Source organism: Corapipo altera, unplaced genomic scaffold, assembly GCF_003945725.1.
Source record: "Corapipo altera isolate COAL_440 unplaced genomic scaffold, ASM394572v1 61411, whole genome shotgun sequence".
Classification (NCBI taxonomy): Eukaryota; Metazoa; Chordata; class Aves; order Passeriformes; family Pipridae; genus Corapipo; species Corapipo altera.
This window is the reverse complement of record NW_020884875.1, coordinates 401,454-427,946: the sequence shown is the minus strand read 5'-3', so window position 1 is coordinate 427,946 and position 26,493 is coordinate 401,454. Positions and strand designations below refer to the sequence as shown.

The 26,493-nt window shown below is 44.4% G+C and overlaps 1 protein-coding gene across 3 annotated transcripts in view; it reads left to right on the top strand.

The window, feature by feature from the left end:
• Window positions 1-26,493, top strand: part of PDZD2 (PDZ domain containing 2) — a 200,767-nt gene that overhangs the window by 108,751 nt on the left and 65,523 nt on the right. For all 3 annotated transcript variants that reach the window (XM_027634814.1, XM_027634813.1, XM_027634815.1), the window contains one exon: window positions 22,500-22,902. In XM_027634814.1, the coding sequence (XP_027490615.1) occupies window positions 22,500-22,902 (403 nt within the window). The remainder of the gene's footprint in view (window positions 1-22,499; window positions 22,903-26,493) is intronic.

The following is a 26,493-nucleotide window of genomic DNA, read 5'->3' as shown; positions in this document are numbered from 1 at the left end:
TAGAGGACTGACAATGGAAAAATCACTCTCAGGGAAAAAAAGCTCTTGGGACTTGCATTCTGAAAGAATGGTTCCCCACAAGTAGGGGGTGAAGTGAGCTCCCGAAAGGCATGGCAGGCAGCTCTCCAGGCTGTGCATCTCTGTAATTTTGCTCCTTAGAGAGGTTTTCTCTTAACCTCTCTGGTTAACTGGTGGCTGAGTTGCTGTGGTGTGGGGCTGCTTTCAGCAGTGTAGACCCTCTGGTCTGAGTCTGGGACTGTGGACTTCATACACTTTATGGGTTGTTTGTTTTGTCATTACTTGTATTTTGGACCCCCACACTTCAAGTAAAAAGGTCTCTCCTTCTAACCTTGTCTAGGCTTGCAGGTATTTTTTGCAGATGGAGGGGAGGTCAGGCTGCCTCTGGATGTGTGCTTGGGACAGCGGACTTGACTGGGATGGAGAAGTGAGAAAATGAGATGAAGAATATGGAAATTCAGAGGCATTTGAAGAATGAGGGGAAATAACTTCCTTCTTTCCATATTCCCTTGATGCTGCCTTAATCCATTGAGTCAGGAAGAAACTCAAATGTTCATTTCAGACTTTTCATGTGCTGTAAAGTTAGCCCAAGTAGCCAGGGCACGCAGGTAACTGAGATGTGGAAACCCAGATTTGTTTCCTTGCTCTTTTTGTGTGATTTACCCAGGATTATTTGGACCCCAGTTTTCAAAAGATCAGTGGTATTCAGTGTCTGAAGATTTTTCACTGTTTCCTCCCTTGGGTCTCTGTGCTGAGTAGCCTGTGTTTGACTTGGATCAAAACATGGAGCAGTGTCACAGACTTCAATACTCATTGATAATATCACTGATGTATTTAGTCATGGTAATTATAAAACATCTCCATTTTGTGATTAAATTTGATTTCTGTACGTGGTAATATTTTAAAATACCACCTTCATGAAAACACCTTTCAGGAGCATGTGTACCTCAACTGGAAAGGTAATGACTATAAATACTAATTGTTACAGAAGGAAATGTTTTTTCACTAATTAGCAGAAATGGGTTAAATGAGGTAAAGCTGGGTCACACTACTGCACAGCATGTGCAAGGCCAAGCTATAACCCTTGGCATAAAACACACACATGTACACATTTGGTTTTGAGATGCAAAACTAGAAGTTGAATGCTGATTTTTTTTTTTCCCAATGCTGATTGAATTACTGAAGCATTGTGAAACCCTGTGGAAAGACTATGAGGAAGGAAGGTAGCGTGGCTCAAGGACCAAAGCTGACTGGCATGGGTGGGTGTTGGTATTCCTTGAAAAAGCTGGAGTTGCCAAAAGTCTGCAGAGGCTGTGCTGAATGTGGCTGGGGGACCAGGTCATTGTGGGAGTCCTGCCCAGCTGACAGCCACGGGGACCTGCAGGATGCTCTTTGAGCTCATGTGGGCCAGGTAATTGTGCAGGCTGTTAAAATCCTTGAGGCTACAGGAATGGTTCAGCCGATACCTCTCTTCATGGTGCTGGCAAGGAAGCAGCAACACTGACCCAAGCAAACCCGAACACCGCGGTTTGCTTCTGACCAGGGATCACTGCTGCGCAGTTGCCTGTGGTTCTTTTCCTTTGTATTTGGCTTTTAAAATCCAAATGCTTTGGCCAGAAACGTTATAGCACAAGTCTGTGTCTCTGAGGACATTAGTCTCCTAGTGTTGAGACACTTGGCAGGAGCACAGAATATCTGAATGTGGAGTAACTTGCTTTTTCATTTTGTAAACCCTTATGTAAACACATTGTTTGGATCACTGGGAGTCGATTGTTTAACTTTTCTCTCTGCAGTTTGAACAACAACAACAACAACAACAAAAAAAGCCCAAAAGCAGAAAGAAACAAAACACTGATTATTTTCTTGGTGTGCCTCTGTAACACTTTCCAAATGTAAAAGCCTCTTAAGATATGGAAAAGGAGCAATACTATTTATACTGCCTTTATGAAAAGACTGATCAAAGGAGCACAACTGTGCTTGGCTTTATTTAGCGTTGATGACTGCATTAAGGTCAGGGTGCTTATTATTTCAATGAATTCAAAAGTTGTGGGCTCTGCAAAGCATAAAGCTGGCTAAGGCTCTGGTGTGTGCTCGATTTATATTGTATTATGTGCTGCGCTATCACAACATGTTTTGTACTCTGATGGCTGCATTTCTTTGTCAGTCATTTGGAAAGTCTACTTTGTGTTTGAGGCTTGTCTTTTTTTTCTTTTTTTTTTTTTTTTAACCTTGCTGAAAGGTGTGGAGAATTGGGAAGGTTTAATCTTTCTGGGAATCCCTGAGTTTTCCTTCATGGGAGAGAGCTAACCCCAGCTGTGTTCAGCTGAGCAGCCAGTACTCTGAGGGCACAGGTGGAAAGGGGTTAAAAGACATTCATGTGCCCTGACTCATCCTGCCCAGCTGCTGTGGTCAAGCAGCTTTTCTTGGCTGCAAGCAAGGTTATGAGGAGGCCAAGTAGAAACAGGCATACAGAAGAGTCCCAACAGATGAGATGAGGGGAGTTTTGGCTGATGCCCATACAGGCATGATACCTCATACCAAAATGTTTTGATGTTCTGTACAGATATGGGATAGCGTGGGGTCAGTGCCCCCCCCTTCTTGGGGGAAGAGGAGGATGCAGCAAGAGTGCTCAGATGGATAATTTAAAGGGTTAATATTAAAATGGTGATATGCCAACAAACTGCACAGCTGATTAAAGCTTTAGGGGGTGGATCAGATCAGATCCCAGACCAGAAATCTCACTAAAAAGCTTTTCACAGCTTTTTATGAGAGCTATTGTCTCTTTTTCTGCATACACGGTAGGGACACGGCTTTTGTTCTGTCCTGTGGGCAGAGGCTGTGGCTGTGAGCGGGCAGCACGGGCCGGCTCTGAATATTGCTGGCGTGGGACAGCAGCCTTTTGGCATGGCATAGTTCAGCATTTTGTTGTTGGGTTTTCTTTTGTAACTGCTGGTCACGTTGGTGGTGAAAGCAATGCAGCTTTTAATGCAGACAAAAGCAATTCTTATGTCCTAGGCAAGTTTGAAATAGTTGGGTTTTCCCACGTTCTCTGGACTTTAGAGGTTGGCTGTGATCCCCCTCTTCTTCCCCCCCATGGTCACATTTCTTACTTAATGAATCAGGTATTGTTTTTATTACCTTCATTTGGTTACCAGGGTGGGTCTCTCTCTCTTTTTTTTTTTTTTCTTTCTTTAACTGTCTTTTGCCTAGTTGTAGTTTGACCTTACCACCTGCTTGGTAGTAAAGATGATGTGTGTGCCTGAAAATAAAAGGGGATTGATTCTTTCCTAGTCTGCTCTTGTACAGGCAGGTTTTAGGCAGCAGTGGGCATAGTGGGTCTCCTGCCTGCTGTCGGTGTTTGCTTCTTTGCAGAGCTCTCCTGCCATTGGATTTGGTGAGGTCAGAGCCTGGTTGATCCACAGCCTACCTTCTGCAGCCCTGCTCAGAGATCTGGAGATGCTTAAGAGCTTCTCATTTTCCAAACACTGAGAACTTTGATCTGAGTAAAACTGGCAGATACTCCAGTAACAACACTTCATATAGCATGTGCGATCTGGGGGTTTTCCCAGTGATCACTTGGGAGCAGAGCTGGTGGTCAGGACCCTGGCAGAAATGTAGATGTTCCTACATTTTTTGTGTCACATCTTTGCATCTGTCCATCTCTGCACATCTTTGAGGCCAGAGCTCTTCACAGTGCCATACTCAGACCTTGCCTGCCCTCCGGTGAGGAGATTAAAGGTTAGCCTTGGGTCCTGGGAGCTGCAGGTTCTGCTCCAGGTGCTCCTCAGATGGTGTTGAAGATGGAAGATGGAGCTGAATTTCAGGGGTGCAGGTTATGCATGATCTCATGCAGAGTGGAGCTCATCCAGAAGCTGGGCTTGCCTTCAATGTCTGCAGGGGGGGCATTCACAGCAAGTGCCTGGAGAGGCTCTGGTTTTCCAGCTGTATACTTGCACTGTTTTGGTGTAAGAGATTAATACACTGTTGATCCTGTGAAGTCATGATTTATTTCACATTGAACTCATTAAGTGCTCTGTCATGCATGTTTTTGACCAGTAGTGAGCAAACTCTGCGATGTGGGTGCCAAGGATGTGTTAGCTGATGTTGAGTAGTGTGTAAAAGGGTACGGCGAGATGAGTGAGGAGACACTTGCCAGCTCCTGACTTACACTCAGTTTCCACTGCAGGCTTCACTGCTTATTTGGGGATGAAATGCAGGGTTTCCTTGGCACATGAGTCTGCAGGGGTGGTTGACCCTTCTTGGAGGTGTCATTAATGATACAGAGCAAGTGTTCAACTGCAGTAATAATTTCCTTAGGTTAAGGACTTCATTTTTGAATCCTTTGTAACAGCATCAGTATAGGTACAAAATAAAGTAATAAACCTGAGTATATCATAAAGTCAGTAAATCTAGTAGGGATTTAGGGTCTGCCCTCCTTTCATTGAGTTTGACTAATGATGATTATATATGAGTTTGAACTGCCAAGTCTGGACTTGTATCCAGACTGCTACTTCAAGCCTCATGTCCTGGCTTTTAGCTTCTGGTCCAGATCCAATACATTAGGATTAATATATGTATATTGGCAAGGGTAAATAGACCTTAAAATATGGTAGATATTAGTGAGATATTGGTGTGCTCTCTTAACAGCTCTGTTTCACACATATGTACGGAGGTCTTGATTTTTAGATAAAATTTAATAAACTGGTGGAAGTAACAAGCTTTTATGTGCAGCAAAGGGCTTTTGTGACCCATTTTGGAGAGAGCTGGAAGTTTATGCAGGGCAGTACTGCCTTCCTATCCAAAGAACTGACTTAGGAAGGTACAGAAGGAAGATAAGAAGAATGTATTAACTAAGTTGAAACATGAAAGTGAAATGGCACAAAATATATAAATAAATTCGGTGTGATAGCTGTTTTCTCTGTAGGAGTTCAGCTATTAGGTAAGTCAGACGACTGTTGCTTTGCTGAAGGCAAATCTCTCTAGGTGGTAAATTGTCCTCAGTCACTCCAGGGTTTATGTCTTCTTTTTTTTTATTTCTCAGATGGTGAAAGTAATCCCTCTTGCAAGCTGAATTTTGCCTGTGGCAACTCCTCTAAGGCATCGTCTTTGAACATGGTCCAAAGCTCATTAAATCAAACAGTACTGATCAAATAGTTGCCTTCATACTTTGGCTTTGTGTTCTTCTTACTTGAACAAGGAGCTGCCTTGAACCCCGACATCTGCTGATGTGTTTAGAATTAGAGAGGGAAAGAAGAACTTGTCCCTCTCTTCTCTTGCAAAAAAAATGAAAATGTTGGGGGGATTGAGGAGAAAAACATCTGGAGAGGAGGGCTAACCTCTAAACTGGGAGGTAGGTTAGGATTTTCAAGGGCCAGGAACATCTGGAGACCTGACAGCATCTTCCTCTGCTGTTTGTCAGCATATTTCTATAGGGTCCTTGCCAAAAATGTCCCCAAAGTGAGGGACTTCAGTCATAGTCACTACAAGAAGGGCTTTGTGAGTCCAGTGCTGCCCCTTGTCCCCTCTTGCTTTCTGGTGTCACAGGCAGATTAGGCCAGCTCTGTTGTCAGGAACATGTGGTGTCTTGCATGAAAAATGCAGTAACAGCAGTAGCAGGGTGATTCTGCTTGGTCAAACGAAACACGAGTTTGCAAACAGCATGATGAGATGGCAGATCCAGTACTGGCTCAGTCCCGCCAAGATAGTGAAGGGCTTTGTGTTCTACTGCATGGAGTATATGTGTTTTATGTATGTGCAAGATAGGTGCAAAATCCAATAGGACAAAACAGATTTAAGCAAACTTGTGGAGTTGGAGTCTGATAACCATTTTGATAACTATAATGGTTTGGATAACAATTTTATTGGGTTTTTAAGTATCCTATAACTTCTATTAATACATATAGTGTTATTCTGCATTAAATGCCAAGTCCTCTAGTATTTATAGATTTAACAAGTATTTTGTTTAGCAACCAGACCCCAGACTTCAGCCTGGCACCCAAACTGATAGCTAACCAAAACCAGTTGCCCAGCACAAGGCAGAATTTTTGTATGTGTGTGTTTCTGTGTTCTATCAGTGTGAGAGCAAATATCCCAGCCAAAGAAAAATGTTTCATGGGAGAGCAAGTGCTACAGTATTTCAGAGTAGAGGCTGTAGCAGGCTGATTTTAAGATTTTGCATGTAAAAGATGAAGCTGTTAATAGTGCCTTGGCATCAAGATAGTACCAAAGAAAAAAAAAGATAATCAACAGGTGCCCATCCTGTGGTTTTGGTATTTATCTGGTTTTGTTTTTAATACATCAGTCTTAATGCATAATGAGGGTGGTGTCATCATTGTCATGGAAACAGAGCATGATGGTGATTAAGATGGATTTGGGTCTTTTGTTTCTGGGGTGCATGTAGTTGCTGAAGTGTCTCTTCTTGTGCAGTTTGCTGAGATTCTCTGCTGTATGTGACTTCCACGAGCACAGCAAGTGAAGACCGTGTGTTTTGGTGTTTCTCATCTGAGTAAATGTCAGCAAATAGCATCCACAAATTGACTTTATCATTGAACACAAGGGCCTCGGGGGGGTGGTGGTGATGTTGAATATTTCTGTCTTCAGAGAAGCTGATGTTATGCTGAATTGCTCTAATTTTGGCTGGGGTTGGGGGGAGGGTGCCAGTTCTGTGGTGGTGGACCCAAAACCTCCTTGCTGCAGTAGCTTGGTATTCGATGAGAAGTAAATGGAAGCTGGAATTCCCTGGGGCAGTTGTTCCTGTGCTGGGTGTCAGGGCTGGGGGATCCTGTCCTGGCTGGTGGGGAGGAGAATCTTGTGTCTCCTAGTGAAATGTCTCTGAAAAAAAGACTGTGCACTTCTTGGCAAAGCTTTTCGAAGGGCTCTGAAGGAGCAGACGTGGCTCTGAGCCATCACTGTGCTTTGGGAAGGAAATCCCAGTCTCAGGGCAGGCAGCAAAATGCCCATTGACTTTTGCAGAGGGTGAGGGTTTGTCAGTGATTTACTGCTAGAGATGGGGGTGGATGAGGACAGCCTTAGGGCTGCTGTAGGGTTGCAGTGGCTGTTTTGGGAGGATTGAAAATAGCACTGCATTAAAGTGCCCATGGCAGAGTTGCTTGGCATACACATGTACAGTCTCAGCTTTGCATGTGGGCTGTCTTAATGCCCTTCTGTCTTGCTAAAGGAGCAGAAATGTCCTGCCACAGGGATGTGATTCAGACCCCTGCTTGTCCAACAAAGAAATTCTTGTTGCTAAACAAGAGGCTTTCTTAAGAAATATATAGATGCTGAGAGTCTGAATTTATGCTTCTCTCCATGGAATGAGTCACTGCACTAGTTTTTAATAGAGCCCCTCTGGATTTATGTGGCTGCTGCTCAGATTAAACTCTGAGTGTGTGAAATGAGGTTCAGTAGTTGGTTGTGCTCTGCTGCTGTCCTGACACTTGCAGAGAGTTGCTGGTTAAAGTCTGCTTCTGGCTTTTTCTGTGCAGACAGTAAATACATTACGGGGCATCCTCCTTTTAGATTACGCTGATGGCCTGCGCATGTTGCTACTTGATATTTTTAAGCAAACATCGAATACCTGCTGTCTTGTTGGTTGTGTTTCATTTAATTGAATTCAGTCTTATGTGAGAACATGCTGACAAGTCCAATCAATACAGTCAGTGAAAGTGTAGCAAGAGGAGGGGAAGGAAATCAGCTATATGATGTTATAAGCTAATAACGAAGTAGTTGTAATGATTTGTAATGGTAATTTTTAGTTCCCCCGTCCTCCTGTCAGGACTTGCTTGCCATTTCCCACCCGTCCCCCCCCCCCCCCCCCCCCACCAGCTGCTGCCAGGTTCTGCCCTGAAAGTCAGAATTATGATTTGTAACACCTTTGGAGCAAGGGGTGGCAATTCCCTTGGGGAGGGAAGTGAGCTGGAAGAGCTGGTGGAAGAGCTGGTGGAAGAGCCGAGTGCTGTGGGTGGGGCAGGTGGTGGAGGAGGAGGAGAGGAAGGGGGACTGGAGTTGTAGGGAGTGGTGGCGGTGGTGAGTCCTCGGATGCATACCTGCTGGTCTCTGCTGTAAGTAAACTGGCATGTAAAGCAGATAAATGGAAGTCAAAAGGGGAAAGGAAATTTCTCTTCCTGTGATACTGTTGACTTTGACTTTTTTTTCCTCTTTTAAGTAGCAAAGGCTTATCTGCCAAATAAACCCGCTCTGTAAGAAGCAGGGATGGGCAGGAACTCTTGGAATTAAATTTTGAGTCTTGCAGTCTGCTTCTCCAGGCTTTGCATATCTTGTGGGGTTTTGTAAACTTTGTTTTGCTTGACAGCCTGTCTGCATCTATGAGGAAGGGTTTGCCTCTGGCTAGTGTGCTCTTTGCATTAAATTGAGTAATCCCCACTCCTCTGTCCTGTAAAAGTTGAACTGGAACAGCTCTATGGCTCGTCTGTAGTACAGCAACTATTTTTTTTACCTTCTTTATTTTTTTATTGCAGCTTTTGTTTTTTTTTCAGTGTCTTTTCTTGTGTCTATCTGCCATCCCCTTGTGCTATCTGTTACTGTTGAATATTCAAAGTCTTGATCTGCACATGGGCTAAAAATCGTTATTGCTTTGAACTTACAAATGAATTAAGTGAATTCCCACATCCACCACAGGAAAGGAAAATATTCAGTTTGAAATATAATTTGGAGCCTATAGGAAAATGCATCTGATGAAGTTTGTGCTAATTCTATAGCTTCAGTACCAAAGCACCAGCTCTGTTATCATCAAGAGTATTGAGTGTAAGCTCTATATTTTAATAGTAATTCTGTATGGCTAATTAGTTTGAAGACTCTTTGAAGAAGCCGATGTATTGACTAAATAAGCTCTTATTTTTCAAAGCAACTAAAGGGACTCTTAATTTACAGAGCAGATAGTTGTAAAACTGCCTTCAGTTTGCATACTAGGAGCCAGTGTGAAGTCTGAGTGTGCTTGGAGTCAAGTTCACTCCAATGCCGTCTGCCAGGGTTGGTCTTAGTGCGCTTAAGGGAGGCTTCTGGGTCTTTGGCACAGTAGTGCAGCATAAATTTGTGCCACTGGGCTTGACGTGTCCAGGAGGAGGATGTCATGTAATGAATGCCTGTGCGCTACTGAAATCAGTGGCAGCATTACCAGTCTCCTATCTGTTTGCAGGCGGGTTGAATCCAATAATGAAGAGCAGCTTTGAGTTTCTAACCAGATGACATGGCTAATCCTAAAGCATATATAAAGCGGCCATAGTTATTAGGAGATTTGTGGCCTTGAAAGTTCGGATTCCCTTAGTGCAGTTTGTTAATGGCAAGGATTTGTGGTAAGTGAATAATAGATGAAAGTCATCAAAAGGCTTACAGGGGATTTCTTGTGACGTGTTGCTGGTCTGTCTCATGCCAGGGCTGGAGATTTCTGTGTGGATTCTAAAGTCTAAAAAAGAAAAAAAAAAGGAGGACAATCGTTCCCTGTTTTGCATCACTCTGGGAAATCAAGTTGATGGTCTGATGTATTGGGAACTACAGTCACAGTGCAGAGTGATGTATGCTTAATTCCCCTGGCTCTGGCTTTCTCATGTGCTGGCAGCGCCCTGACAGCAAACAGACTCTTCGTAGCACCAGGCTCTGGCAGCTGGAGGGGAAGGGATGCCCATGGCCATCGTTTCTTTTGCACTGTGCCAGGTGAGCAGGGCCAGTGCTGCACCTCCTCACCATCTGGCGCAGCTCTTCATTTGGCTCCTAGGGGTATTTTCACCTGCAATGCTTCTGGTACCACAGCACCAAACAATTCCTGCAAGCCAGGAGCTGCCAGGCAGCAACTCCCGTGGGCTCTGCAGTTCTGAGTGATGCATCTCCTGTAGGACAGTCCCCTGCTTAAGCAGGAGGGTGTCCCAGTGTTTGTGCCAGGGACTCCTCTCAAACAGGGTGGTGTGCAGTGATGTCTGCCCTTACCTGCTTCTGTGGTAATAGATTTGGTCCTAATTGGTCACTGGGCTGAAGTACCTGCGTCACCTTTTGGGTGGCAGCATCAGTCCCTGCTCAGAGGCAGGATCAAGGCTGCAATCAGCTCCTTCCTGAGTCCACAAGGAGCAGAAATTGATGAATGACCCTCCCTGTTGTCATGGTGTGATGGAGGTGTGAGGCTGAAAAAAGTTAAGCAGAAAAGTTGTGCGATGATATCCTGATGTGGGATGGAGGGTGAGAGATCGTGATCTCCTTTTTTTTTTTTTTTAATTTAAAAGAAAAGTATATATTTAACTCTGCTGTTGTGTCCCAGGTTGGATTGCACCTGTGTTATGTTTGGCAACATCTAATGAAACTACAACTTGGGGCAAATACTGATGAATTTTGGCTGCAGCAGCAGCTGGGGGAGGATGATTTGGTTATGTGAATAGATGCAGAAGGCAGAATCCCGTCTGTTCTCCTGACGGTTAAAATAATGTTTGCTTTCAGGGATGCTGCTGGGAACTGTCCCAAGGCAGTTTCTGGGATTGCAGTCTCCATCGTGGCCTGTCAGAGGGGTGCTTGTGTGTTTTGTAGCTGGCAGAGTGGTTACAACAGTCTGCAAAATCTGTATTAAATCCAGAATCTTCACTGTGTGCAAAGCATTTGTTGGGAAGTTGAAATCATCTGCAAGCTTTAATCCATGGGTCCTCCGAGGAGGGCATGTCTGTCTTGTTTGTGTTGCAAAACCAAGTGAAAGTTAGGAAATGTTTATGACTGCTGCCATGTGTGTTCCTTAATTCTTCTCCCTTTTGGCCTTATTCAAACTTACTGTGGTAAAAACAGAAAGTGAGGTTGTAATTAGAAGCTGGTTTGTAATGTGAGCATCCAAGGAAAGAGGCAAACTCACAACAGACAGACAGGCACATGTATATCTGGCATTGCCCAATTCCTGCCTTTGCAGGCTGTTTTGTTGCAGACTCCTGGCTGTAGTTCCTGAAATTACTTGAGTGTTGGGTTCTGAGGGTGTACAGTGTCAGTAGAGGTGTCATCCTGGGGGCAGTTGTCACCCAAGCAGCAATGGTTATCTTCACCTGGGTTGGTGACAGCCTCAGCAAGTTGCCCTTGTTTTGCTGGTGATCTGCTTCCTCCTGAGAATTCTGAGCATCCATCAGGGAAGTGCCTGAATTCAAGGCTGCACACTTGCCTGGGGAAAAGTAACTTCAGCCCATCACTGGGGAGCTCAAATGGGAAATGTTTGTTCTCATTGATAATTGTAAAACTGAATGAGCACCAGCAGAGTTTGCTTGTTTTAGAGAGGATGAGTCCTTTGTTCTGGCCAAAACGACAGGAATATCAAAGATGTATTTAGACACTGGGAGAGAGGAAGGGTTTGGTGTGGCTGACGGAAACTGTTGAGCAAGAGGTGGTGCTTTGTGCAGGGTTATTATGGTTAGAAACCTGTCACAGCATGCAAGGGAAGCATGGTTCAGCAAGCCCATATCAGAGCCGAAAGCAGTTCATCCCCGGGATTTACTGTATGCGCAGCCCGTCCTCACCGCAGAGAACAAAACAGCAATGTTAAATAGCTAAATAAACCTCCTGTCCCCGCGGGCCATGGCCTTCAAAAGGCAAAATTATCCTTTGCGAGAGTGGGTGCAAGTGAAACGAGACGCTGATGGCCTCACAGGGAGGGCTGAGTCTGGGGCAGCCTGTGAGCAGAGTTTTGGGTGATGGTGTTGCCTGGGCCTGTTGAGGGTCTCATCACTTGTGGAAAATTCACTCCTTTTTCCTTCTTCCTCAGGCCTTCCAGCCTGGAATCCATCCTGAAGTCACAGAAAGTAATGTGGGGATGCATTTGTAGGAATTCAGGTTCTTTTCCCCCCCATATTTAATGTTTTTTGCAGTGTTGTCAGATCATACTTTCAGACTTTTCTCCTGCTCTGACAGAGGGTTAGGTTTTCTATTCTGCTGTTAGTTGAGAGGTAAATTTTTCATCTCAAATACATGTTTCTGGTCTATTGAGCTTCATGGTCAAATCAGAAGATCTGAGGATGCTGAGTAATAAGCATTACTCCCCCCAGAAAGGAAGAAGCAGCTGGTGGAAGTAGCTGCCATATTCAGTATTAGGAAGAATCCTGGAAAATGCTCAAAACTGAGCGGTCTTCTGAAGGCAAGTAGCCCTTGCTGCTGGAATTGGCCCTCTCAAATAAATCTGAGAGCCATGAATTTGTTCTTTCCCTATCTGCCCCCCAGCAGTTGCAGAGTTATTTGAAGCCTGGCCTCTCTCTGTTAATAGGGCTCCTCTCAGGAGCTCAAGTAAGCCTGCAAAAGCATTGGAAATAAGTCTCTTCTAACCCAGCATACTGCTTCCTGCTGTAAAATAGACTTGATTAAATTTTCTGGCTCTCATTTTCATCGCTTGCAGACATCCAAACCTTCACTTCTCAGTGGAAAGAGGTATATTGGGAATTGCAACTAATGTTAAAACGTAAAGAATGTGATTTGCCAAAACAATGTTGCAGAGATTATTATTTTGTTTTGTTTAGTGGGTTTGTTTTTTTTTTATCCCCCCCCCCCCATTTAAAATACAATAAATTGTAAAACTTTGCTGCTGGAGTAAGAGCTATTTAAGTGAGATGTGTTCGTTCTCCTCCCGTTTGGGCATTTGTGATAATTTCTGCATAGGTAAAAATAAGCAGTTTTATCACACAAAGGGGTGATCTTGCTGCCTAGGAACAGCCTGTACCTGCCACTAGCACTACCCTGTGCTGCTGTACCAGCACTGTCTAGGGGCAGATCCAGCTCCCGAGGGCTTGCAGCCCTCCTACCATTAAGCTTGACATCAGGGGGTCATCACATTTACAAGGGCAATTTTTGTGGTACCTTCCATGGCTGCTGTGTCTGTCAGTGAAAAATCCTGGATTATGGTAAAGAATATCTCCCATGCTGAACTTCTCATTCAATTTTGAGTACAAACCATTTCTCTCCGGTTAAATCTACTCCTGGCTGTCACTGCTGCCTGGTGTGATATGAAACCGGGGGCAGAATTAGATAAAAGATTCGCAGGGAGGAAGCGGAAAGAATGTGAGCTGGATGCTTAGAAAAAAGTTGTTTTAAAGGGGTGATCCTAAAATAGCCTAGAGAAAAGGCAGAGAGCCCTGGAAATAGGGTGGCGAGGTGTGAAACACGGTGACGAGATTTGAGTACTCAGGGCAAAGTGGCAGCAGCATTACACATTGAATGTACTTTGTACATAGGTCACACACATGGATGTCCTTTGACCTTCTTCCTTTGTGCAAGGCACATGTGCTTTCCAGTTAGGTGATATATTTTGGACAAAGCTCTCAGGCACATGGTGAGATTCTTGGGGTTGTCTCTGCAGGGCCAGGAGTTGCCCTCAAGGATCCTTGTGAGTCCCTTGCAGCTCAGGATGTTCTATTTCATGCTTTGCAAATGTGAACTCGTTTGAGCTTCCCAGTATGGAGTGAGTCTTGTACTTGGGAGGAACACTGTGGAGAAAAAAAGTTGCTACCATGCAAATCTGGAGACTTCGGAAAGATAGCACTCAATGCAAATCTGTAATAAACTAAAACCTTTATTTTGATATATTCTCTCAGTTTGAAAGTCAAAACTCCAGCCCCTCTTCATTCACATTTGAGATTTGTTGCCCAATCCTGAAGTGCCATTTTAAAAAAAACCAAACATCTGAACTAATGATAACAAGCTAGATCTCTGCAATTACCAGAAGCAGTGAAAACACTCTGAGCACTGCTCTGTAACTTACAGTAACTACTGCAAAAAGGAAGACATGCAAAGGGGAGGATGAAACTGTTGAGGTGAGACTTGACCTCCACACTGGTTATTTTGGGGGTTACTTTGGATTATCTCTAGTGCATTTCCAGGGACCAAATCTGATGGACATTCAGCTGGAGCACATGGCACAGCAACCAGAGTGCATTGTGTGTGCTCCTGGTACACACCTGCCATTTGATTGTCTTTAAGAAGAACCCAGTGGGAGCTTGGAGACTGCTAAAGCGTGCAAACCAAAACACCATAATAGGGAGAATGAAATGTGTTTCAGAGCTGTGCTCTTGATTTGTGTTACAGTGGTAACCTAGATCCTGTTGATGGCAGCCCTTCATCATGGGGGTGTTGGGAGGGATAGTGGCTAGCACGCTCCCTGGAGATTGAACATTCCTCTTCGTCTGCAGTTCTTGGGCATTTTTCCCCCTCTGTCCATCCTTCAGTAACAAGGCTGTAAGATAACTGCTCCATGCTGCATCAGAGTCCAGTACATCCTTGCTTGAGGAGGGCAGGCAAACCCAATTCAAGATATTTTTCAGAATATATTTGCTAAAAATGCAGTAATGGGAAAGCTGCTCTGTTGTTCACCATGGGGGCGTTCAGAGATGGACGTGTGTTACTCATTTGCCCCTGTGCGGCAGCTGAATTACTGTGAGGCATCAGCAACTGAGTAGTCCGAGGAAAGGCTTGTCCACCTCTGGGCTTCACGAGGAAGAGAAATCGACACCTTCTTTTGAAAAAGCTTAGAAGAAGTGTAAAACTCGACCTGCCTCTAAGCCCTCAGTAAGGCAGCAATTGGGAATGAGGAGCAGTTGTGTAGAGTAGCAAACAAAAAAGCTTCTGCTTGTATCACTTGGAGCTTCAGGAGCGTGAGTGTTTTCTGAAGAGCAAGAGGTCATTGTGATGGGAGAAACTGCATCTGAACAGCAGAAACACAGCATGGGTCAAGGGATATCTGCAGGGGCTGATGCCCAGGTGTGACTTGATATCATTTTGGCCTGTTGCAGTAAAAATAGAAAGTGTTTATAATTTTGAAACTGATAACTAGTAATTTGAAATTGTTTAGTTTTCTTGTAGCTGGATATGATATTTGTGAGCGTGGCCATGTTGCCAGCTGAATGTCCATTTGCAGCAGAGCTATGAACTAACAAATTGTAATATTCAATGCTGGGATGGTTTGACTGGATTAGACCACTTCTATTTGTGCACTCTACTGCTAACCAAGGAACAAATAGAATTTGTCTCCTTAACACCTATCTGTTTCTGGGAGCCAAACCCAAAAAGCATCATGTACCTCTGCCTACTGGGACTTGCAGATGCAGTTGTGGGAGTTGCATGTTTAGTAAGATCAAGTCTATTGTAAAACTCAAGTCCAAGATCTGTGCAGTCGAAATGCAGCGTTACTGCTCTGTCCTCCTAGCACAGCCAATACATCAGCAAATCCGACAGGATTTTATGATGACTGCAGTTGCAAAACCTGTTGGGTTTAGGATGTCTGTCAGAGTTTGGGGGGTTCCTTAGGTGTGGAGAAGCTGTGCAGCTCCTCAAGTCATCCTCTTCAGATGTTTGTTCTGGGAGGAGAGAGGAATCAGTGTGGCCACTGATATCCTTCATCCACGTGCAGTGTGTTTTGGAGGTCCCTGCTCTGCTGGTTGCTCTACCAAAGCCCTGGACATGTTTCTGAAGCATCTCAACAATATGCAGGGCAGAAATATGTGGGTTTTGTGCTGTGGCAGCATAATGGAAATGATCCAGCCTGTCTTCTTTCCACACCTGTGATGGGGATGTGATTCAGCTGGGCTTCGTTGTCTGCGGAAAGGGTGCCTATCCTTTGGGTTTTAGAAAGAGGACATACGAATGCCATTTAGCCAAAGCCAGACAGTACTTCTGTCTGCACCATGTGTGCAACTCCCTTCCCTGAGGCTTCAGCCACACATGTCTCTCAGCCCTGCATAGGTGGGGACTGTTGGTGGGAGCGGAAACATGGTGCCTTGCCTGCCATCAGTCTTCTCCTGTCCCTGCCTCTGCACTACTGTGACCAGATCAGAGCACTGGGCTGTGTTTAAAATACCCACCTTGAGGTCTGAGTTGTTGAAAGTTTGCTGTGACTGGGTTAGTTTAAAGCTGGATCAGTTCCCTAACTGGGTTTGTTTGTACTGTTGTCCCTATGACTGTGCCAGCACCTGAGCAGGCAGGATATGGGGTGGGAGGAAAGCTGTGGTGATGTTTGGTGTAGGCCAATCCCAGGTGTAAGGTAATTGTGAAACTCCAGTACTTAAAGCCAGTGGCTTCACCACCTCAGACCTTGCAGCAACTCTTTGAGATGCCATGTTGTTGGCCCTATTTTTTTAATGGAAAGACTTGCCTGGGGTGCTATCAGGGATTTGTAGCACAGGAAGGGGAAAGGAATTCAGTCTCCCCAAATTCAAAGCCACATCATTGCATTGATGCCAGGTAGAGTGAGGTATCTCACCAGGCTTTGTCATGGTCCTGTGTTGAAAGGCTAAGCTGAATGCCATCTTAGAGCAAAAGCTGCAGGCAGGCCAGGGAGTCCATGAAAGCACAGCAGTAATCCTTCCTCTCCTCCCTTTTTGCCACTCCTAAGAGTTCAGGATTTCACAGTCGGCAAAGAGGTCTTGCCCAAGGCCTCCTGCCAGGCTTACTAAATATACCTTGAAATTCAACTTTCGGAGTTGTTTTTCCTTCAGAATTTCAGTAAGTCTAGTTGCATTCCTTGCTATAAATTTAATAGTGAAAAATATGCCGTGGTCAAAAATACTGGATTCAGAGTTTTCTTTTCCAGAAACCCACCAGTTTGGCTATCCCAAGAAAAACCTAGTATGGCATAGAGAGCCACAGCCCCTGTGAGACTTGTGGAGTTGCTGCTTAACCTTGGCTATGAGCTGAAGGCTGACGGTGTCTCGTCCTCGAAAGGCAGATGGGAGCACCTCTTGTGTACCCTGGGCTGATTGAATGCACTTCCTGGGTGTTATTACCCTCTCAGAATTGTGACTGACTTTTCCTTTGCCCTTTCTGCCTTTCCTCTTGTGTATTAAGGGAGTCAGAGGACACTATGTCCCTTGTGTGTGCCATTGCCTGCAGAGCCTGGGGCAGGAAAAGGCCTTGTTGGTGATGAGATACTGGATCAGGCTCATTCCTGGTGTGCTGCAGCTCTGTGCCCACAGAGTATGTTGAAGTAGCAGCCAGATTTACCGACACCATTGCTTTCTGCTAAGATAAATTTTGGCTGGAGAGTTTAGTCTCCTTGGAGGACTAGGATGAGAGTCCTCATCCTAGAGGAGGTGGATGAGAGAGCTGGTCATGGGTGTCCCTGCAACCCTGAGGAAGTGGAACCTCTTACAAGCTCGGATGCAGCTCCCCAGCTCGGTGTTTTCCTTTGCCTGTGTTGAGGCAGACTTGACTCCTGCCTGAAGACATGGCAATCTGTGGAAAGTATCCCTTGGTGCTTGCCAAAATTTGTGCTCAGTGGGGTGGGTGTTCTTGCACAGTGACGGCAGTGAGGTGAGGGTTTCATGAGGATCGTTCGATCAGTCACTATCTCTTAGTCCTTAATTTGCCCTGCCTTACCTGAAAAGCAAGTTAGCTCGTTTGCTAGTGTCATGGAGAAATGGTTTGTTAAGTTTAGCTTTTAAAATCTCCCTTGAGGCTGGAAGTTTCAGCTCTGCAAGGATCAGCATTGCCCTTCATCTTTCCAGCCTAAAGAAGATTGAGTTTCAAGACATTTTACCATGCCAAAGTCTTTCAGAGAAGAGCATGAAAATTAGTGGTCTGTCTGTCCTGCAAAGGACATTACAGGTCCCCGAGGGGAGCTAGGCGGGGGCTCTGAAAGTGGTCGTCTCGACTGAGGTTTCTGTTCTGTGCCTTGGTGAGCTGCACCACTTGGCTGGCTGGCAGGATGTCAGTGATGCTCTGTGTGTATCATCCAAAGCACTTTCTGATCTATCAGGATGAAGGGTTCTGGAGAAATGTTAAATAGTGTTATTAGTGTAAAATAAACATACTTCGATATTTCTGACCCTAAAGTGGATCCAGATGCTGTCTTATGGCTGCTGGGTCTGCTTTGGTTTTTCCATGGCTCAGTGTGGCTGTCTGCATTTGTTCAACTGAGATAGGATGTGACAGAGAGCTTGTCACAGCATGCTCTTGTCAAGTCTGTAAACCTTTACCTTTATACATGCATACAGTCAAATATATATATATATCTGTATAAGAATGAAAAAATTACTGTCTTAGTCTAAGACACCATTTCTGAGTCTGACACTTCACACTTGCCAAGGAACTTGGAATAAACTCAGTGAGTTTATCAGCTTTTATGATCACAGCAGTCAGTTCAGCTGTGTAGGGGAGAAATGGGATTTGGATGAATAACTCAAAATAGTCTCTGAAGGAAGTGAACGTGTCCCTCTCTTTATAGCTCTGATACAAAAAGGGTATTAAACACCCCTTGATATCAGCCACCAGTTGCATTTTTCAACCTGTGGTTGAGCTTTGCAAGAGGTAACTGTACGTCTCTGTTTCAAGTATAAAACAATTTCCCCCTGGTTTTAAGGATTATTAACATTTTCATGGTTTCTCTCCTACAGAGAAGAACAAGTCTTCCCCACTGCTTAGGGGTTACATTTTATATGGGGTGGGGTTTTACCAGCACTGGTGCCAGGGTGAGATCAAAGTAGTAGGAGCAGCAGGGTGGTCTTTCCTTCTGAGCACACCAGTGGGAAGTGTTTCCAAGCCAGTATTTCAGTGATTTTTTTTTTTTTTAGACCCTGATTGGGGAGATGATGCCATAGTGTCTGAAGGGACTCCTAGCTGTGCCACGGAGACTTGACATTACCTTACACTTTCTGGCAAATACAGAAAGTGTGGATGAGTCTTTTGCTGGTAAAATCTTTTGCTTTGGTAACTGATACTAATAGATGTATAATGAGCTGATAAAATCTCGTGTGTTCTTAAAATCGGTGATAATAGGATTTGTTATGTGTTGTGATTTGGTGGCAGTTGGAGTAGCTGCCCAAGATTTCTTAGCTGGTGTGTGAGATCCAAGGCTTTCACGAAACCCTACTGCATACCCTGCAAACCAAAGCGGGAAATAGTGTGTTCTAGAATCTTAGTTTTCAATAAATTTGGATCAGTCAGAGCTGAATTAGGGTTATATTTGCTCTAGGCACCTTTTCTGTCCAAGCTGAAGTCCACATTCAAACTAAAAGGTAGCTGGGAGGTTGGAGCTGATTCCCCACATCTGTGCTGAGAGCTGCCGCGTGTGCTCATCAGCTCTGATCCCGCCCTGCCTGAGACACTGTTGGTGTATTGATTGCAAAAATCTCTGTGAGTGCTCTACAGGGACCAAGTCTAAAAAAAGACTTGTCTGCATTACACACATAAACCCCTTGAGAAGGGGGATTTGGGGTCTTGTCTATCTTTTTGCAGTTTTCTGCAGTCCAGAGACTGTATAATTACATTTTATCGAATCCATCCTGCTGCTCCTTTCTGGCATGGGATACTCCCAGACTAATAGAAAGCAATAAAAAACCTGAAGGTTCTCACTCATTTAATACAACCTTACTTGTCTTTTGGCCAATGTTGAGAGCTTGCTGTGCTTCCCTGGGTTTTTCTGTCATCTTACTTAAACAGGAAAGAAATGGCAAAGAAAAACAAAGCCAGCTAAGTAGGTGCCATGTACTTAGCTGGCTCAGGCTCCTTTGTTATCAGTCCTATCTTGGGAGGGCAATACAATAAATGACCACAGATTCTTGATATATTGTTTTCCTATCTCGTCTCCTATCTTGTCATATGACTGTAGTGTTGTATCAGTGCTGGTTTTCCTGGTCTTTGGTTCAAAACAGACTCTTGAGATAATGATGCCACTTACTGCATCGTTGGTCCCAGCAGGACTTACCCTGTCCGGAAATACCTGACATGATCTGGTGTATGCAGTGACTTGCTGCCATGCGAAGGTAATTGCTCACTGACCCAGAGAGGACTTTTTTTTTTTTTTCCCATGGAAACTTATTGTGTGCTTTGAACTGCTGAAAAATGCTCAAGAAGACATAAACCCATGAGTTACTACAGGCTGCATGCCTGGAACATGTAGGCCATCTCAACATATGGAGTAAATCAGCATGGCTCCGCTGACTTCAGCGCAGCTGCATCTATTTCTGCTCTCTGTAACCCTGCTCCAGACTGGAGGGATGGTTGTGTGTGAAGAGTTGATAGGAAAAAAACCCTTCCTTCTCTCTTCCCTTTTCATAGCTTTACACTTTATGATCGGAATAAATGTACCACAAGTGGAGGTGATACAGTAAATTATTTTTGCCTCTCTAGGAGTACTTTATTTGGACATACGCTAAGTTGCCTCTTGTTCCCCTTGCTTCCGAAATCAAGTAGTTGATTAATGCATGCACTTGGTTACTGGCAGTAAAAAATACATCAGTGATTAGTTCAGAGATTGGTGTTTCGAAAACCCCACATATATGCACCTGCACAGAAACGAGTCACGCAGACCTGACTCTGCATAAAGACAGAGTGGGCAGCACCCATGTAAGCCACAGGACTGGAGAAGAGGAGCTGCTTTCCTGTTTCCATGTGCCAGGAGAAGCAGTGCTATCAGGCTTATGTGTGATGGATCAGAGTGCAGTGGTATTGCTGCAAGCAAAAGTCATGAATTTTAATCAACTTTACTGGCTGCCTTGAAATTTGAGTTGAAAGATAAATGTGAAAAACAGGCAGCTCATATTGTTTCTGGAACAGAACTGCCCCTTTTCTGGTGATTAAAAGAATATTTCTTTTAACTTGATAATCAAAAATACTTCCATCTTAGTTCTGGACTTTTTTTTTGGCTAACCCTTTAGGTCCTGCCAGCCTCATATGTCTCCTGGAGCCAACTGTCACTTCGTGGCCACCCAGACAGCTGACCTTGGCTGCCGAGACTTCTTAACTGGAGGGGCTTTTTGGCTGTCTCCTTTCAGCCATTTTGAAAAAGGTGGTTTTAGGGCTTTACTTAAATAGTCTTAATGTCTGGGGAAAAAAATAAAAATAAAAAAAAGAAGAATTGCCTGGTGAAAACTGAATGGACTGTCCAGGGAGCTGGAGTTCAGTTTATATTCACTGGGGAACTTTGGCACATATTTGTCCTTCCCTTCTGTTGCTCCAGGGCTGCTTTTAAGGTTATTTAGTTGCAGTGTTCATTTGGACATCGGTCTGCTTAATTAAATGTAAGTGATTTGAGTGCTGATGTTGTCTGTAGGGGACATGGAAGCTTAGGGAAGAAGTGGAGTGAAAATATCAACTCTTGTCCCTGGACAGAACACACACTCATCGTTTTATTTCCAGCCACTGCCAGGCTGGTCTGGATTACTTTAGTAGTTGAGGGTTCTTTCCTTGCTCCTCCATGCAGGAGTTTGCTTCAGGGGTTATCATAGCTGCTTTTCCAGTTTTGCCATTAAGTCACCTCTGTGCAGGATTAAGTTTGAAGGGCTTTATTTGAGGCCAAACAACTTTTAAGAAAGGGAAGAGGAAAATTAGTCTACAAAGCAACAGGGAGAGGAAAATCTTGGTGGCAGACTCTTGAGTTGTTCCTCCTCTCTCAAGCCCAAGTACTGTGTTATTTTCTCTTAGAATCTTCTGTGGTGCAACTCCACACCTAATTTCTCATCTCTGAAATCTGTAGGTTCAGCAACTGCTCTGTATCAGTGGAGAGTTCATTGCAACTGCAGTTTATTTGATGCAGAGGCTTATTTGATGCACTGGGAAATTCCTGCTGCCTTCACTAGTGAGAAAGGCAATATATTTTGGAGGCCTAAATTAGTGTGAAAGGGCACATACAAACCTGCTAAGTACAAATTCCAGCTTGTTTGTACTCTCAGTTGGTTACACCCTTGGCTCAGAACCCAAATATTTCAAGAATTTGGGTTGAGGTATATCCTTTCCCAAAAGAGGCAAGAAGTTAGATTCCCCTTTTGCATCAATGGGTGCAGTTTCTGTAAGGTCACAAAGGGTTTGCTTGAAGCAGAAATCTTAATTCCTTCAAGGCACATCCAGAAACTTCAGGAGGGAAGATGACGCTTTGCTCTGGTGCCTGGAGGCTGCTCCTTGAACAGCTGAGATGATTTGGCCCTTGCTTTGACTGGAATATGCTTCCTATGAAGGAAACTCACCTGATTTCCTTTTTAGCAGCTGGGATGCCTTGTTACCACTGCTTACCCCAGTGGCTGATTTTTCATTTTCCCTGAAGCCTTCAAGCATTTATGTATGCTGAAGCAGATTAGTTTCACTAAGGAGGTTTATTTCAGATGCAAATGCTCTATGAGCTGCTGCACAAATGAAGCCTGCCTGATTTTCAGTTTTTTAAAAAATATTTATTTATTTTAATACTCCCCTGGAAACCCTTTCAGTTTTGCTTGCTTCACCTTTTCGTGTTGCTGTGGTGCAGGTACAGAGGTCAAGGTGGTAGGAACATGTTTGGTGGCATTTACCAGCTGTCGTGTTATGCCACAGTGGGATCAGCCCAGGTGGCTGGTAGGGCTGTTGTTATTCCTGATAGTATTCCAGGAGTTCTCCTCCAGTACTGAAGAAAGAGAACATTTGCCAATGTTTCCGGGTATGATATCCACACATCAGGCAGTCAGCTGCCTGAACATCACAGGGTACGGAATGTTGGGGTGACAGGACGGGATGTGGGCACTGTGGGGCGAGTAGTTGGTAATCCTCGCACATCCCTTTCCTTGCAGTTACCTGGCTGAGCAGTGCTGGAATGGCGGCTTCGTCTACCTGATCATGTTGCGCCGCATCAAGCGCAAGGCCCCTCTTCCTCCGTCCAACGGCAACAACAGCAACAGCTGCGACCCCAAAGCCAAGCCCAGCCCCGAGCCTGGCGACAGAGCTGCTCAGAATGGGAAAAGGACCAGGAAGTTTGGGGTCATCACCAGAACACCGGGCAGCAAGGAGAGCAAGGAGAAGCTGGGCTCGGAGCATGGGAACGGGCATTGCACCCCGATGGAGGTGGAGATTGCTCAGCCAGAGACCTCTGAAGCAGAAAGCAATGGGGAAGAGCAGCACCAAGGCACTGGGGCACCCTACCGGTGCCGGCTGTCGGATGGTGGCATGCCAGACATTGGAGACCAGTCTGCCCAGGTATGTTTGCATTGGTTTTTCTAGAGAAGGAAGAGCAGCAGGCATGCAAGTGAATTACATGGATTTCCCAGGCAATTTCCGTAGTTTCAGTGCTCTGTCCTTGGGCTGAGCCTCCAGGGGACAAGACAAGCTGTCATGGGACTAAGTTTTGGGATGTGGTCCAAAGCAGGAGGACAGGAGGATTGAAGAGTTAAATAATAATTGTCGGAACCTCTGTCATATTCCATCTGTGATGGAGGGGAAGGTCCTTATATCTTTGACCTCTCATGGTTGGTCTCAGGATTTCTTTTGTTGAGATAACTGGTGACCCTATGACACTGGGGCAGGAGATGTCAGTGGAAGATGGTAATTTTGTCCTTTGGGGTTTCATGTTTAGCTCTGCCTGGACTTGATGTCACCTTATAGCGCATGTTAACACTGGAATTGAAGCTTCCCTTTTTGATGCACTAGACCACATTGCATGTATTTATGCTACGAAACTTGTTTGGCCAGTGTTTGGGAACCACATGGAAGTACTTGCAGATTTTTCTCAGAGTTGATGAGAGAGATGATTTGTTAATGTTTGGGACAACAGTGGGATTGGGGCTTTCATTGCTTCTCTCTTTGTCCTAATGGAGATCTTAGGGTTTGTTGTCTGCCTAGAATTGCAGTGTTGCTGGATAAAGAAAAATAACCCAAGCCTTGATCGGGTTTCAGTATGCATCTATCACCAGAAGCACCGTCTGCCAGTCTTTCCAGAGGCACTGATAGTATAAACAGATGAACGTTACTTTGTTGGGCTTGGGGCTGGCTGCAGCAGCTGGTTTTGGTTTTAAGACTTCAAAGCTGGTAACAAAGCAGTATGAGTGGACATCTCATCACTCTGTTGAGAAAAGCATGGGTTTAAACGTGTCCTCTGAATTAGTGCTCCTCAGCACTGCTGCAGGGTGGTGGTGATGGTGGTTGTGAACTCAGAGTAATTTAATTTAAAGTACGTTGTAGGAGCTAAAAACAATTAAAAAACCCTCTGGTTTTAAAGAACCATAGTTGGAAAAAGTTACTCTTCACATCAGTGAGACACTTTGGATTTTATGGTGCAACAGAAAGGATAGGGTGTTTGTGTACTGTTCTAGCAAGCTTTGTAATTGTAGTCTTTCTAAAAGAAAACATTAAAAGCTTAAAATAAATAAGTGAATCATTTGGTATTTTAAAAGCTCTGGTCCATATAAAAACTTCTTGAATCTGTTCTGAAGATGTCTAATTAGACACATGTTATAAATGAAGATGATCAGACTTTTTTTTGAAGTGGAAAGCCAAAAATATATATATGTAAAAAAACCCCTCTTGATCCAGAGCCATCTCATGCTAGTGTTACCTTGATGTTTTGAGTCATTTTGGTCTGAGAAGTAAATTATTAAATTCAGAACATATATGTATCAATGTGAGCAATAAATACATTTTTAATGCAAAACATATACAAGAGGGCTTTGTAAAATGTAAAAACATAGTTGAGGCACTGGAAAAATTTAAAAGCTATAATCTATTCAACTGTGGTGTATTGGTTATGGAGCCTGTTGGGAGGCACAGTCATTTAGTAAAATTGCTTCTGTCTTTTTTTTAATTCCCTCTCCCCCCCCTTTAATATTTTGCTTAGAAATATGACCTCTGTCTGTGTCAGTACTAATTACATTTTCCTGACATCTGAATGAGGAGAAATGTGAATAGCTGGAGCCTGAATAGCGTGCCTTGATCATCCTTTGCTTTTTAAAGACCAGAGGGCCTTATAGAATCCTATCACTTTAGTATCTGTGGGGTTACTGCTATCAGAGTAATGAGTGGCTTAAATCAGTGTCTTAATAAGGGTTCAATAGGGACAGTGAATAAAATTTTCAAAATTATTTGTGTCCTGTTTAAAAAAAAAAAAAAGGCAGGGAATAAAGACACTTGGGAGCCTCAAATCTCACTTCCAGCTCTATTTTCAAAGCGTGACCTGGCACTCAGGCACGTGAGATCCAATCGTGTCAGGAGCCTTTTGAAAAAGGCATCCAGGATGTCGTGTCAGAAGTTGCAGCCTCCTTCCAGGCTTCAAAGCGTGAGCCAAAGCTCTCATAGCCGCAGGATGAGTTATCTCCTCCTGTGCAGGGACAGGGTGCATTGGCAGGGCACCCTCTCCATGGGGAAGGCAGCTCCGTCCCCACTGCCTGCCCCACGCTCCCCGTCTCCTCCACATATTGACTAATTGAATATCCAGGGCTGTCAGCCCTGTGCCTTTGGGGAGCACTATATTCACTTTGAGGGGAGGAGAGACAGCCTGTGGCAGACTGGAGGTCAGCTGCAGGTGGGAGGAAAGGTTTCAAGAAGCTGCTCAGTGACCAGTATGGATGTGGGAGGACCTGGCTGGTCCTTCCCACTGCTCATTTCCCCTTTCCCACCTCAGGAGGCAGATGGGAGCATTGCTGAAACCGGAATATGGAGTCCAGGAAAATACCTTTTTTTCTCCCTGTAGAAAGTTATTATGAAGTTGTTGTAACCAAAACAGGGGTGAAGAGGTTGGGTTGAATCTGCATGTCTTCAGCCACTGCTGTGCTGATCCCAGCAGGTAGCTCATGGCCAATGCCTAGGGGATGTTGTGCTGGGAGTGCTTTTGAGGTATCCATGTGTCATTTCAGTGCCCTTCCCTTTCAGGGTACCTCTCCCACAAGTGAAACACCTCCCACAAGTGTGGGGTTGTTCTCCCATTTTCTCCATACATGCTACTCACAACAACAATGCTGGATTGTGAAATGACAGGCAAGATGAATACTCTTTGTCAAGTGAGCCTGCCAGGAGATTCCTGTGTTACTGGTTTGTGTGCATGTGCCAGTCCCCTTCTTCAGGCTTGCTTTCATCTCTCAGATCTTGATCTGTCTCTCCTGTGCACTTGGCATTTGCTATCACTGTGTATAAACAAATCTGCCAGGCTGTTTGCTGGTATGTAACCTTCAGTAAATACTGTACCTGTCAATTAGCAGGCAGCATTTAATGTTTATAGTTGGTTTACTTATGCTGAAATATTTTTAGGATGAACCTAAATGCCTTTCAAAAATGTGGGGATTCAAAGCAGCAAAGCTGTATCTGCCTGGCAGGAAGATCTCTGAAGTCTGGAAACCAGACTTTGGAGAGGACCCAGGCTGGCAGCAGTGAGAGTCAGGGGCAGTGATTTAAGATCAGGCAGTCTCTGAGCTGGAGTAATGATCCCTCACATTCTGGGAAGACTGGGGAGCTTAAACACAGAAATCAAAGTTTACTTCTTTTATTCAGTGGCCTGAGACAGGTCGTAGTTTTGCAGGCTGATAATTATATAGGCATATATGGAAGAGGAGTATGGGAAGAGACTGCTGGAGTTGACTAAAAAATGATAAATAAAAGGAAACTGTGAGTTTTCCTCACAATAGAGCAGTCCTGTGGTTTCACTGTGTTTACTGGTAGGACAGAATCCCTCAGTTTTGCTCTCAATTTCTCTATCACGGTGTTTTTGGAAGATCTGTGGACTGCTTCTGTTGCTGTTCAGCCCAGAGGTGGCCAGATACAGCTGGTATGGACAGAGATCAGAAGTAGGACTGAGGTTTGCAA